General features: G+C 42.4%; 1 protein-coding gene across 1 annotated transcript in view; it reads left to right on the forward strand.

Moving 5' to 3' along the window:
- The first annotated feature begins 733 nt into the window (after positions 1–733).
- Positions 734–14,684, forward strand: part of Cblif (cobalamin binding intrinsic factor) — a 14,704-nt gene continuing 753 nt past the window's right edge. Inside the window, exons 1-8 of the mRNA XM_021218623.1 lie at positions 734–900; positions 1,591–1,767; positions 2,814–2,927; positions 3,306–3,446; positions 5,299–5,480; positions 9,698–9,875; positions 10,917–11,118; positions 12,296–12,414. Of these exons, the coding sequence (XP_021074282.1) occupies positions 798–900; positions 1,591–1,767; positions 2,814–2,927; positions 3,306–3,446; positions 5,299–5,480; positions 9,698–9,875; positions 10,917–11,118; positions 12,296–12,414 (1,216 nt within the window). The 5' untranslated portion in view covers positions 734–797. The remainder of the gene's footprint in view (positions 901–1,590; positions 1,768–2,813; positions 2,928–3,305; positions 3,447–5,298; positions 5,481–9,697; positions 9,876–10,916; positions 11,119–12,295; positions 12,415–14,684) is intronic.

The following is a 14,684-nucleotide window of genomic DNA, read 5'->3' on the forward strand; positions in this document are numbered from 1 at the left end:
TAAAGCCTGGGGTTCTTACAAAGCCCAGATGGGTTTTAAGCAAAGAAATCTTAGAAATCTGCTTCCTTCAGAGAAGAAAAAAAGCACCACAAAAAGACCAATCAGGTGTCTAGATTCAGTCAAGAAGGCACTGCGGCACAAAATGGTAGGTATAGGAAAACAAACAGCAAATAAATGCACCAGTGATGAGTCAGCCAAGGTCTGTCAAGTGTAGCAAAGTCTATTTTTATACCTGGGTAGAAAAATTAAATTAAATAAAACAATTTCCAGAAAATTAAACTCCACCCCTTGTCTTAAAATCAAACAACTTCAAAGTGTTCTAACTGGAACTCAGGTCCAGGTTGACTGAACTGCATATAGTCATCATATCTACTTGGAGTATATCTTCACCAGAGAGCCCTGCACACTGGAATGAGCTGACACATACTAAACACCTAAATCTTAATAAAATCATTGCAGATAAGTATCAGGAGGCTATTGGCATAGGAGAAGTCCTGCCTATAATGACACATTAGCCATCTTCCCTACCTGTTACTAGGAGTTTGTTAAGAGACACTCATTGTCTTTGCTGCATTACCCAACCTTCAAGTTCTTATACCATTCTGCTACTTAGAAGTCACCTTTACATACCATGGAGGGCCTAGACAGTTAGTAAACTCAGATAAGCAAATGGGAATGAGCTGTATCAAAGTAGGAGGAGTCAGCATAGGAGTGGCTGGCTCTACAGCAGACTATTACAAAAATAAGTGCACACAGGAGAAGGTAGAGAAACACTTCACTAGCAAATACTAGTGTTCATGGGAAGGGAGACGTGGACAGGCATGGCTTGGCTTACCCTCTACCTCCTAAGTGTTCTCTGGGCTGTGGCAGGAACCAGAACCTGTGCCCAGAGCTCTTGCTGTGAGTATAATGATTGTTCTGATGGGAAAGGATCAGACCCCTCCAGAGGCAGAGATTTCAGACACAGTCGTGCTCATGAAAAGGAAGAGGAACAGCAATCACTGTAGGAGTGTCAAAGAGGCAGACGTGAGTCAGGACGGAGACAAGTTCCATGGACTGTCATCCATGGAAGTCATCTTTCATGACTTCAGAGAACAATTCTCTGAGAGTCAGGTCGATGCATTTCTTATTGAAAGAGACTGAATTGTGACTGCAGGCATGTTGGTTGCTGGAACAAGGCCGATACTTAGTGGTAACTGAGAGCCCAAATATTTGCTGAGAACAAATTATGTCTCAAATCATCAAGAGTCTTCACGTAGAGGGAAGAGTAGAGGGAAATGAATATAAAAGAAATCAGTGAGTTCTGGGAAGTGGTTAGAAATCGTGTTAATTACCTCTGAGCTGTACCACTCAAAGTTGGCACAGGAAAATTCACTTTAAATATAGATATCACTGGAGAAAGTGTAAGGACTGTTAAAGAAAAACATCATTTTCTGTATTCCTCTTCCATCACTTGATCCCCAAAGCTCTCAAGCCTTCTGCTAAAAGGCCTAAAAGACGTGGAAATTATTTTTCCGAGAAAGGGGCTGAGGGCTGAGGGGAAAGAGAGATGAGTGATGATTTTGTGTCACGTGGCTTTCCTCTTCTCAGCTGTCCCCCCAGATCAGCAACCTTGGGTTGATGGCCTACAAGCGCTCATGGAGAACTCGGTGACTGATTCAGACTTCCCAAACCCCAGCATCCTGATTGCCATGAACCTGGCCGGCACCTACAACCTGGAGGCCCAGAAGCTCCTGACTTACCAGCTCATGGCCAGTGACAGTGCAGGTTAGACACTGGAGCCTCTCCCTGCATCCTGGATCTTCCACATACAGGCCACCCCCAGACTCCAGCTTTGTGTCATCGCCCATGCCAGTGTTGCCTCTGATGACACTTCATTCACTTTTCCCTACACAGCAGCAGAGCATCTGAACATATCAGACAGCAGAACAATCAGGAAAGGGGGCAGGCAGGGATGCTCAGGGAACAGCGTGGAGGCTTCTGATTCCAGACATGCTGCTTATGAATAGGTCACCAGATGCCACTTACGTGCCCTCCAAGGACAAAAACAATAATAATTGACAGTAACAACAAAGTCTGGGGTCCACTTACTTCACAGGAATTGCCTGAAGATTCAAAGTGCATAACCAAGTTTACTTTCTGCCTATAGGCTTCCATGGACTTGTACAGACATTCTCGCTTCTTTTATAAACAGATGCCAGGGATTCTTCATTAGTGTATAATAATTATATAAAATAATGAGTTTCAGTCAATGTTTCCTCCAGGATTTGTTTCTGTGTCTCCTTCTTTGGAAAAAGGAGATTTTAAAATCATGTGAGTGCACTGCTGAAAATTCCAAATCCCAGATGGGAGGCTGGGACACTCACCTGTAACCCCAGCGCTCAGTAGGAGCATCTCTGTGTTCCGGAACAGCCAGGGATACAGAGTGAAACATTGTCTCAAAAAAATTAAAGGAAGGGGGCAGCTGGGAAATGGTCTAGTGAAACTGCTCTCAGGTACAAGGCTCCGTGGGTAAAGGCACTGCTTATGCAGGTTTCACAGTCTGAGTTTAAATCCACATAACTATAGAGGGAATAACTGACTCCACAAAGTGGCCTTTGGACCTCCACATGTACGCTGTGGCTTTTGTGCATGTGCGTATATGCACACACACACACACACACACACACACACACGCACATACACACATGCACACACACACATACAGTAATAATAATAAAAATATATGTTTTAAGTTTTAAAAACAAGTGCGATGGCCAGTGGGCAGCGCCTTGCCTGAGAATGCCCTCCTCCTCCTGTTCTCTCTGCTGCAGACCTGACAAGTGGGCAGCTTGCCCTCACCGTTATGGCTCTCACCTCCTCCTGCAGAGACCCTGGAAGTAAAGTGTCCACTCTACTGAAGAAAATGGAAAACTGGTCACCTTCAAGTAAGATCTCATGGGAAGGAAGGGAAGAGTGGAGGGTCCTCCCTGAGAATTGTCAAACCAGAAAGGAAGATTATGCAAGTGGGAAGTAAAAAGGGAGGAGGTACAAGGCCACCTCTGCTCTGACAGACCAGCCCCCAGCCCCTCCCCCTGTGAGTCTCTCTTCTTAGCCAATATGAAGCCCACTGGGAAGCCACCCAGCCCTTCTCTTCAGATGGCAGATGACACTCTTCATCTGAAAAACACTGGTGTCTACCTTTGCCAGTTTTTCTTTGACGACAGGTTTTCTAATGATTTCTATTTAAAAGCTTTGGCCCACGTTACTCAAAAAGTCTCCAGTGTGGTAAGTGTTAATCTAATAATGGTTCTGTCTCTTCTGAGGCCCGGGTGCTGAATCCTCAGCCTTCTATGGGCCTGGTTTGGCGATCCTCGCACTGTGCCAGAAGAGTTCAGAGGCAACCTTACCCATCGCAGTGCGCTTCGCTAAGACCCTAATGATGGAATCTTCTCCCTTCAATGTGGGTAAGCTGTTGCCATCAGGGTCACAGTGGGTGAGAGCTGGTGGTGGACAGGGAGATAAAGGGGAGAAAGTGGAGGGGAGTGCCATGCAGGTGGCCGAGGATGCAAACATTGAACAAAGGTTTATAGGACATGTGAGTTAAGGACAGATCTCCACAGGGACAACAAACACATCACACAAGTCATAAGTTATTCTCAAATAAAATGGAGAGGTCTTGTCTAAGCCCTACCTTTCACTCCTTAATTGTTACTAATTCTCCCACACTCCGTGTTTCAGTGTTTCTCCTTTTGCTATCCAAATACCCTTTCTATAACCAGCTATTTTCTTTTTTATTCTTTTTGTCCTTTTTCTTTTTTTTCCATGCTTTATTAGATGTTTTCTTTATTTACATTTCAAATGTTATCCCCTTTCCTGGTTTCCCCTCTGAAAACCCCTTCCCCCTGTCCTCTCCCCCATTCCCCTCCTCACCAACCCACCCACTCCCACCTCCTGGCCCTGGCACGCACCTATACTGGGGCATTGAGCCTTCACAGGACCAAGGGCCTCTCCTCCCATCAATGACCAACAAGGCCATCCTCTGCTACATATGGAACTGGAGCCATGAGTTCTACCACGTGTACTCTTTGGTTGGTGGTTTAGTCCCAGGGAGCTCTGGGGGTACTGGTTGGTTCATATTGTTGTTCCTCCTATGGGGCTGCAAACCCCTTCAGCTCCTTGGGTTCTTTCTTTAGCTCCTTCATTGGGGACCCTGTGCTCCGTCCAATGGATGGCTGGGAACATCCACTTCTGTATTTGTCAGGCACTGGCAGAGCCTCTCAGGAGACAGCTATTTTCTGAAACCAACACAGGGACCGTCTTACTCCTTTCCATCACTTGCACTGGGCTGCCTTCTAATTGAATCCTTTCCCTGCCCTGTTCTTCCCTGTGCTTGACCTTTCTATGTGTACTGATCCCTCCTCAGTTGGGGCCCCTGGCATGGAGCCCTCTGCCACCCTCTAAGCAATAATATCATGCCAGGCTTTTTTTTTTTTTTTGCTCACTCCACAGGCCTCAGCAGCAAGCTTTTTCCTTTTACTATCAGACGAATGGGTAGATACAGTCCGGGTCTCCTCTCAGGGATCAAGAACAGACTGATATCCCTTTCTACCCGGAATCTCTGTCAGCTCAGAAAGTGTGATGGACTTCTTCATCTTCAGGTGTCAATCACACTGTCACTTTTAATGGTGCTCTGAGAATTCAGATGAGGTGGGAAGGCCAGGGGGAGCTGTCACTTGCTAGCGTTTTGTTTTTGTTTTTGTTTTTGTTTTTTCTTGTTCTGATCTTGTCAGAGTTTGCTCCTTTGGTCCACACATGTTTACCACATGAAAAAAACAAAGAGTCCCTGTATTGGGTGCTACAGGGGATATAAAGTCACCACTTCCCAAGCATTTACAGAGCCCAGGAGCCATAACACATGACACAGAACACTGACAGAGCAAAAGAGACATAAACCACAGCCGCTAGAGACTCAGGCTGCTGTGCTGGGAAGACCAAGATGGCTTCCCTGAGCAGCTGACAGCTCGGACTTCCAGAACTGCTGACATGGAGATGAGAAGTGAGACTGAACACACGTCTGGAGCTGTTGAGTTGTATACAAGTGTTTCTAAGTCTGCTGCTCACTGGCTGTGTGGCCTTGGGCAGTTACTTCACTGCTCTGAGCTCCCATTTCCTCATGTCTTAAATAAAGATGGGTCCTGTTCCACAGGCCATCCCGAGAGCTACAGGAAGCCTTATAACTAGGTTACGATAAGCACCTGATGATGAACACTGACTGTGGTGGTAATCGTTGTGGGGTCTGTCTCCATTCCGCCACAGACACAGGAGCAGTGGCAACCTTGGCCCTGACCTGCATGTACAACAAGATTCCTGTGGGTTCTCAGGAAAACTACAGAGACCTGTTTGGTCAGGCTCTGAAGGCTATTGTGGAGAATATCAGCTTGAGGATCAAAGCTGATGGCATCATCGGAGACATCTACAGCACTGGCCTTGCCATGCAGGTAACCACATCCTATACGCTCCTAATCTAGGCCAGACTAATAACCTTGAACTATAAGGTCAAGAGGTTGTGTGTCTACTAACATGCCTAGGAAAGTCTAACTAATGTGATTTGGGGTCAATTCCTGAACTACCTTCCCTCAGTTTCTCTACTAAGAAAATGCAGGTGTTTGCTAGTTCATAGAGAAAATGTGAAGACAAACCTAAATTAATTTATTCTTGGAAAAAATGAAACAAATAAATCGAGATTTTTGAGGGCTTACTATCAATAATGACCAGTTTACTAGTAACAGTCATACACTTCTGAATGTTTGGTATATACATACTGATACGAAAGCAGGTCTTCCCAAAATATTGATGGAATTTTGTGCTTCAAATTTACCAGGAAAGCGTTCTCTTTTTTTTCCTGTTATCTTTACCCACAAAAAGTTAGTTTGTATTTAAAATGATTAATGTAGGTAATGTAAAGTTGACTTAGACACACACACAAATAAATAAATAATTAAAATGATCTAGTAAATAGTGAGCCAAGCCTGTACCTCAGCTGAGTCTGTAGGCCACTCTGTTTCTCTCACTTATCCCCAGGCTTGAATTGGGAAAGATGAATCTTTTTTTTTCTTTTTAAAAAGTATGCTTTTAACTGAAATGTAACTGTATTCCTTTCCTGCTTCCATTTGGCATGCCAACTATTTTTTTTTTTTTTTACTTATTCATTTTACATCCTGCTCACTGCCCCTCTCCCAGTGACCCCCTTCCATAATCCGTCCTCCCCTTCTCCTCCTCCTCCTCCTGTGAGCAGGTAGAGCCACACCTGGGTACCCCTCCACCCTGGCACTTCAAGTCTCTGGGAGGCTAGCCCCATCCTCTCCCACTGAGGCCGGACAAGGCAGCCCAGCTAAAATAACATAGCCCACAGACAGGCAACCGCTTTTGGGATAGCCTCTGCTCCAGTTGTTCAGGACACACATGAAGACTAACCTCCAACCTCTGTTACATATGTGGAGGGGGAGGTATCTAGATCCAGTTGATGTGTGCTCTTTGGTTAATGGTTCAGTCTCTGAGAATCCCAAGGGTCCAGGTTAGTTGATTCTCTTGGTCTTCCTGTGGTGTTCCTATTCACTTCCTGGCCCACAAGGGAAAGATGCTCTTGACAGCCCCAAATCTGTCACCATCCTCCAGCCGCTGTTGACTAGGGCAAGAATCCTTCATGGAAAATAGATGCATCCATGATGATGGAGAGAGATTACCAACTAGAATCATAAATTATAAAGTCACAGGTGGTCAAATCCTCTAGCCATACTGAGATATTGGTGGTCTAAAGTTTCTAAGTATCTTAGGAGATTAAGAGAAAACTGCATCATAAACTCCAAACCTCAGAAACCCCAGAAAAGGGAGAGGGCTGGAGCCCTAAGCTTTGTGTAGCTCTGGGCTATTATCAGAAGGAAATCATCTCCTGAGAGAAAATAAGAGACTGGTGTTGGTATCCTCTATATACTAAAATTAGAGAAGAGTCCACAGAGCATATGTAATAATCAATGTCAAACGTAAGAATGAAGACAGCTCACCAATCCAAAATACCATGTGTGGAAATGTCTAAGAGCAAAGCTACTTCTTGTCATGGTCACCGCAATTTTGTCACGAAACAAAACTATTTACCATGGCCAAACCATAAAACAGCATCCCCAGAACTCAGGTCTAGAAACTTCTGAGGAAAGCAGGCAGCCTGAAGGAATGAGCTTAAGATTGGGTTTGCCAGGGTGGGACCCTCACTTAACCTTGTTTAAAGTTTCTGATTGGTTTAGTGCCAGATGCAGAACTGTTTACTTTGCCGATTTGGCTTAGGAATTCTATTTGGGATTTCATTGCTTTCTAGGTACTCTGGTAGATTGTATGTGAGAACAAAAGCTTTTCCTATCAAAGGGTAAGACCTTATTCATATCCAAATACCACTCACCTTGTAGGTTTTTTGTCACTTACCACACATACCTTCTCCCTACCTGCCTGTCTACACATGCACCTGGAGTTTACCCAGAAAGCCTGAAGAGTCAGACCAACGAGTATCTAATCTATAACTGTTATCTAATCTGAAAAGTTGTGCTGTTGAGATCAAAGGGTCCTAGACCCATTACAACAGGGTTTGAATTTCAAGTCTGCCCCAATCTAAGACAAATGTTGACTTTCCTTGAGTTTCATTTTCCCCATAAGAGCAAGGCTATAACCACATTGTGTGATATACAAAAACATCACAAATACAGTGCCATGCCCACTCAGTCCATGGACTCTCCGCACAACAGGAGTGCTATAAACCTTTTAGCCTTTGCTCACTCATCCTTTTCCTAAATGACAGTCCTTGCATGACCTGAGACACTCTCATGCCTTCCTAAAGGCACTTCTACCCTGAAACCTTTCATCCTTCCATACCATCTACTGCACCCAAGTTTCCTCTGGTAGGAACGGACCTCAACAAGGATTCTGGTAGACTCTTCAAAAAGAGTTAGCAATTATTGCTGATGGCTTAATGCTTTGGTATGCTGGAATTAATGTTTTATTCCCAGGAAAAAAATATGTCACAGTAGAAGCTACTACTGCTGAGACGTATACTCTTAGGCTAACCTGCCTTGTTAAGTGGCCTCTATGGAGAGTTTCAGTCTGTATTTGCTGAAGTTAACATGGTGACTGTTCCTGTCACAAGTGCCCAAGTGCCCACTCTGCTCTTCCTAGCTGAGACAACCATCTCTGACTCTCCTCTTCCTCCCATTTTCTCTTCCCAGCTTCATGCAAACTTGTCATTGGCCAACAAAGCTCGCTACCATACTTGGGGGCTCTAGTTAGCATAACTGTGAAAGGAATGGAGGATGCAATGATAGTTTCCACATCATGTCTTGCAAAATACTTTCCCAATCTGGCTCACTGGGCCCTCAAATGATGCCCCATCCAAAGACAAGCAGGATTTATACTTTCTAATTTAGCCCTAAGAGACGAGAAACTTTTCCAGGGTAAGTAAATTGCTTGGTACAGTAATCCAGACTTGTTTTGCAAGTACCAGAAGCCCAATTTTAAAATGACAATTTAATATTTCACATACCTGGGGATGTCAAGACTAGATGAAGTGATTTCAAGAATAGCCAGAATAAAAAGATCAAATGACACATAGTAGTCTCTCATGCCTGGCTTCACTCATTCTCTCCTGCTGTGTGGAATTTAAGATGATTAATGACAGCTTGGTGTTTACTCATACAGTCACAACTGAAATACACAAGCAGGAGACATGTTTTTTCTTTCAGTGTGGGTGTATCAGGGGAGAACTGATTGGTGCATGAATCCACCAGTCACTGTTCCCAAGGAGACTAGTACAACCCAGGTCATGACTCCATCCCAAAGCCAGGCCTGTGGAGACTGTGACTGACAGTCCTGACTTAGACATAGGCTTTGGGAGAAGGTCACCAAAACCTGTGCATGACAACACAAATCAAAAGCAGTGTACTGCATCTGCCAGCCCAGGTTGCCCTAGACCACAGTTCCTTCTGAGGCTTGTTTCATTATCCTTGTTCTACAGCTAAAACTTGCCATGGGTACAGCAGCCCTGGCAGTATTCCCTGCCTCTCATCATTGACCAGATAATTGTTCGGTGCTATTTTGTTGTTGTTGTTGTTGTTGTTGTTTTATCTTATGAGTATAAGGAATTTTGCCTACATATATGTCTATGCATCGCATACACGCCAAGTACCTGAGGAGGCCATAAGAGGGCAAGGCCATAAGGGGGCAAGGCCATAAGGTGATGATGGGTCCCCTGGAAGTGGAGTTACAGATGGTTGTGAGCTGCCATGTGGCTTCTGTGAATTAAGCCAAGGTCCCTGGGAAGAGCAGACAGTGATCTAACACTGATTTATCTCTCCAGCTCATTGTTGTTAATCCTTTAAATAAGCACTTGTTTGCTGTTAGCTAGGAGACTGTACCCACAGCCTCATTTGTGACAGGCCAATGCCTTTGCTGGGTGCTACCCCTCCACCCCTTCTATGACTATCATGGGACAGATGTTGTGAAAGACAAATGCAATTCCAAACCTTGTGCTGCTTCAGTTTGGATTCTGGAAGATCATAAAGATTAGCAATCAAGTTCACCCCTCACAAGAGCCATCTCCCGACTATATCCAATCATATATATATATATATATATATATATATATATATATATATATCCTTACTCATGCCCACCCTAGGCTCTCTCTGTGACACCTGAGCAACCTGCCAAGGAGTGGGACTGTGAGAAGACTATGCATACAATACTCAACGAGATTAAGCAGGGGAAATTCCAAAACCCCATGTCCATTGCCCAAATTCTCCCTTCCTTGAAAGGCAAGACTTACCTAGATGTGCCCCAAGTAACATGTGGTCCTGGTAAGTACTTCTCAATGACCTCCCTTCTTATGTAATAAATGTGCTACTTATAGTACAATAGCATGTGGCTTGATGTTGAGTAGCATATAAGACTGTTTTGTCCATGTATCCCATATGGACAGAGCTTTAACTGATCTCCAATCCTAACAATGTGTTCTAGCACACAGCCACAGTGTCTAGCCTTCAGAATTCATCTCCTTACACTAAACACCTACTTTAAGGAGGTAGAAGGCCCATGGTCACCACAAGGAGCTTCATTCATTCCACAAATGGACTGCCAAGCATCATGAAGTTTTCTCTTCTCTTTACAAAGTAATCAAACAGACATACAGACAAAACTACAGTCTTTACAGTAATAAAATCAGTATTAAATTGAAATCAATGCCATCTACACTGTAAAAGCAAAAGGAAGAAAAGGGGGAGGAGACTAATTACCAATTGTTGATTTTATTGGGCTTAAAAGGCACAGATGAAATTCATTCGAGCCTTTAAGATCTAATAATGATAGCCTGACAGAATACCAACAGGATAGGGTAGAAATTTGACATGTTACTTTATAGCATCTTTACAATCTAATATAATACTGAAATATTTAAAATTCAGATTGCCCATGCGAAGCCTTCCTAAAACTTTTGTCACTCCAGAAGAAATAAATCTCTGGAATCAATTCCTTCGATTCTTTTTTCTTATCAAATACTTCCTCTGGAATTCACCAGCTTCATATGACAGGAAGAAATGATAGGATCTTCATAGACTTCAGTGCTGAATCTACAGGAGCCAAAGTCAAGCAAACCCATTGCCATCATATGAAGGGTTGCTACCTTGGCCTCACTACCTAGGCTGCTTCCCAGTGACATCACAAGTTTAACATGGAGTCTTTGCCAGGGCTCTAGAATAGGTATCCAAGTATTTTGTTAAACAATTTAAAGGTTACTATTTTCTTGAAATCTTTTCTGGGATATATTGTCAACAGCGATGACTTTTGCAGCCATAACTTAAATCTCAAAACCTTTGATAACCTAGCCTTTTTGCTCCTCACAGATCATGAAGTGCCACCAACTTTAACTGACTATCCTACCCCAGTCCCCACTTCAGTATCTAACATTACCGTCATATACACCATAAACAACCAGCTGAGAGGGGTTGATCTGCTTTTCAATGTGACCATCGAGGTTAGTGTGAAAAGTGGATCTGTGCTACTTGCTGTCCTAGAAGAAGCGCAGCGCAAAAATTCCATGTTCAAGTGAGTGGTGCGAGCAGTGTTGCCCTCCCCAAGCCTGACTCAAATTCCTGTATCTTCCTTCCCGTCCTCTCTCTCCTAAGATCACATAACAGGTAACTAGTAGAGTTCAGAGCTAAGCATGGACTTGTCTGCCTTTGAAATTTACATTCTACTAACTATCCTGTTAGGAAAGAGTAGAATATGGAAATGGATCACAGAGGAGAGTGTAAACGTTTGAAGAAAAAAAAAAAGAGGAAGCAATAGAGGAAGATAGGGAGGTCACAGAGAAAGATAGGAGTCAAAGGACCCTGGGAATGCATGAAAAAGAAAAGAGGACACTTGATACCCAAACCCTCTGGATATACTTGGAGGGAAAAAAAGAACCAACTGCCTCCACAAGCACAATATAATCAGTTATTTAATAATCTCTACAACCACAATATAATCAGTTATTTAATAATCTTACAGAATTTTCTTTCTACACATAATACAAACAGCTATGATTCGTCAAATTCATGGGCTGGCATACCTTTCTCTAAAATTTGTGTCCCTTATTTTCTACGATTTATTTTAACGATGTGGGGAGCAGGTATGTGCATGTGAGTGTGGGTACCTATGGAGGACAGAGGCATCAGATCCCATGATTCTTTATGTAAGGTCCTCCAATAATTTGAACATCATTAGAGTTGATCATTAACAGAATGCAACCCATACGATCCTCATGCACAGTCCTCTGTGCTACTCCTTTTACTGCAATGCAAGAAAACCTTGGACTTCAACTGTGCCATGGAGATATGTGTGATGTAATGAGTAGGAATGTTTGATAGGATATACATGGAGGTACTCATTTGTCTGGAATCCTCAACATAACAAACAGAAAAAAACCCATAGAATCTGGAAAATACATACTATGCAAGAAAAGTGTTTGTTCCAAGTGATATATCCATAAAATGTGAATACCTAAATATGGACATACCTATCAACTCACTCACTCAACTGCAAACATTAACCAAAACCCTTCAAATGCTATTCAGTGAAATTTCACTTTAAGTGGCATGATTCCATACTCACTAGGCATTTGTATTTTCTCTTCTGAACATTATTTTTTATCTGTTCTTTAAAGCATTTGAACACTTGTCTCTCCATCTTGCCTCCTGTTGCCTGGCTTCAACCAAGGTTATCCACATTTTATTCTTAGATTTGAAACCACAATGACATCCTGGGGCCTTATTGTCTCTTCTATCAACAATATCGCTGAAAATGTTAACCACAAGACATACTGGGAGTTTCTTAGTGGCAAAACGCCCTTGGATGAAGGTAAGAAAAGCAAAGGTATATCTTTCTCTTCCAGTTGGAAGACTACATTTACTACTTCTTTAATTAATGTACTTGGCTAATATGATAGTGTATATGCTTATAATAAGTGTATGTATGTATGGGAATTGAGTCTCATAGATAATCATTACATGCTCTACAATTAGTGACTCTAAATTCAAGAGATGAGAAGTGGATTATACATTGGTGGTTAACTCCAAAACACCAAGAGTGCATCAGTGTAGCGTTAAGGAAAGAAATAAAAGCAGTTACCATTTTCCCTTGGGGCCATTTCACCAAGAGCGAGTCCAGATTTGTATTCTCTACTTCATCAAATCTGTGCCTTCCATGTTCTGTCTTTCTGTTGCATTCATCTGAAACTGTGCCTGATGTAAGAAGGCTGTCTTGTCAATTGGTCTGGCCCTGTGTGTGATTGTGTGTACCTGCCATGTGTCTACTACCTTGCTATGTGTACGTCCCTCACACTGGCTTTACTGTGTCTTTATTAAACAGCACAGAGAACATCACATGGGGAAGGAATGAAATGCTTTACAGAAATATTTAGCAGTCCTATAAACACCAGTGTTTACCAGTCAATTTCCATAAATAGATGCTTTCAAACTTTACAGTAGATTTGAGGAAGCTGCTTTCATCTTGCGTATTTGCTGCTCTCTGCAAATGATACCCATGCATTGTTCTGGGTCTGGGTCTTGGGGGAGTACATAACAAGAACTTAAGATTATACCTGTGCACTATCTTAAGTTGTAAAGGTTGATTACATGGAGAATTCAAGGCAAGATTCAATTCTTACATTTCTTCTAAAGGCAGATTAAGCAAAAAGAAAGCTGAGTACACAATAGTCTTAAGTCATAAGTAACCTCAAGGTGTACTATTAACCCTGCAGTGAGGTCCAGCAAAAGTCCCAGACTCTTAGAATGTAAGAGATATTTCAGAATATTGCATCACCACAAGATGTCAAAGGCACCCGTTTGAAAATTGAGCCTAGAATTTGACAGAACAGAAATCAAGTCCGGGTTTCCAAACTCTAGGAGAAGTGAGCTTTTTAACATAGCCTCATCAAAACTTCAGCCTTTGCCTTCTATTTAGTCTCTGATAAAGGAATGTTTGTAACTATACATTTATGGAATACACATGGCAAGAATGAAACTCAGACTCCAACAAATTAATATTTCTGAAGGTTTTGCATAAGCGCTGAAACTTCTTCCCACTTAAAGAGATGGTTAAAGGGCATGGTTTTGTCTAAGAATCATGTTAACCTGACACTGATTGTCATTATGAGGAGGACTGTGAATCCTAACAGAGTCACAGGAGGCCAAGGCTGTGTCTTGAAGACTCCATTCCCCCAATTTTACCATGGGAGAGATGGTTTGCTTGCAGTCTACCATATAGTTAGGAAAAGCTGCCCAGTCAGAATTCATGGGCTGCAGCACCAGGCTTTGTTTTAAAAAAAAATCCACTTGTAATCACAATCTACAGTATACAAATAAGGAATCAGTCTCTACGGCTATAAAATGGAAATATTAGTCCATGGGTTATTGTGAGGATTAAAAATGCAGTGTCTTTTTGAACAATGTGTGTTCAAAATGCTTGTTGTCATTGTTATTTCTGCCACCACTCTGATCTCAAGAAATCACTCTGAAATTTTAAAGGGGCTTATTCCTCATGTCTGCAAATAACTTCCTTTCTCTGGTAGCAAAGAGAGTAAAAGTAAAGATGTCCAATTCAAAACCATTCGGGTATGAAGCTCATGTTTCCTGTTGCTAGAACTACCTAAAAGATAAAGGATATCAACATCATTTCTCTTTCTTATCCTGAAAGATTCTCAGTCTATTGCCCTTCCTATTTCTTACAAAAATAAGTGGGATTCTCCCTTAAAGATTTTAGTTTGAAACATTTATCGACTGGTTCCTATGTGCCAGACACTGCTTCTAATATTAAAGATACCATTTCAGAAAAAAATTTAACAAAACTTTTCTTCATGAGAGAAGAAAGGGGTTATCCCCAAAAACATACTCCACAAAATAGTAACCTAAAAGCTGAAAATCAGAAATCCATAGATATTTGTGCAAATACAAGAGGAATATAGTATCTTTACAGAGAGAGAGAGAGAGAGAGAGAGAGAGAGAGAGAGAGAGAGAGAGAGAGAGAATAAAGTTTACAGGGGGAGAAGGAGAGAAAAGAAAAAGACAGAGAGATGGCTTCACAGTTAAAGGCACCTACTGCTCTTACAAAGAACCCAGCACCCACATCAA

Source organism: Mus pahari, chromosome 1, assembly GCF_900095145.1.
Source record: "Mus pahari chromosome 1, PAHARI_EIJ_v1.1, whole genome shotgun sequence".
In the NCBI taxonomy this organism is placed as follows: domain Eukaryota; kingdom Metazoa; phylum Chordata; class Mammalia; order Rodentia; family Muridae; genus Mus; species Mus pahari.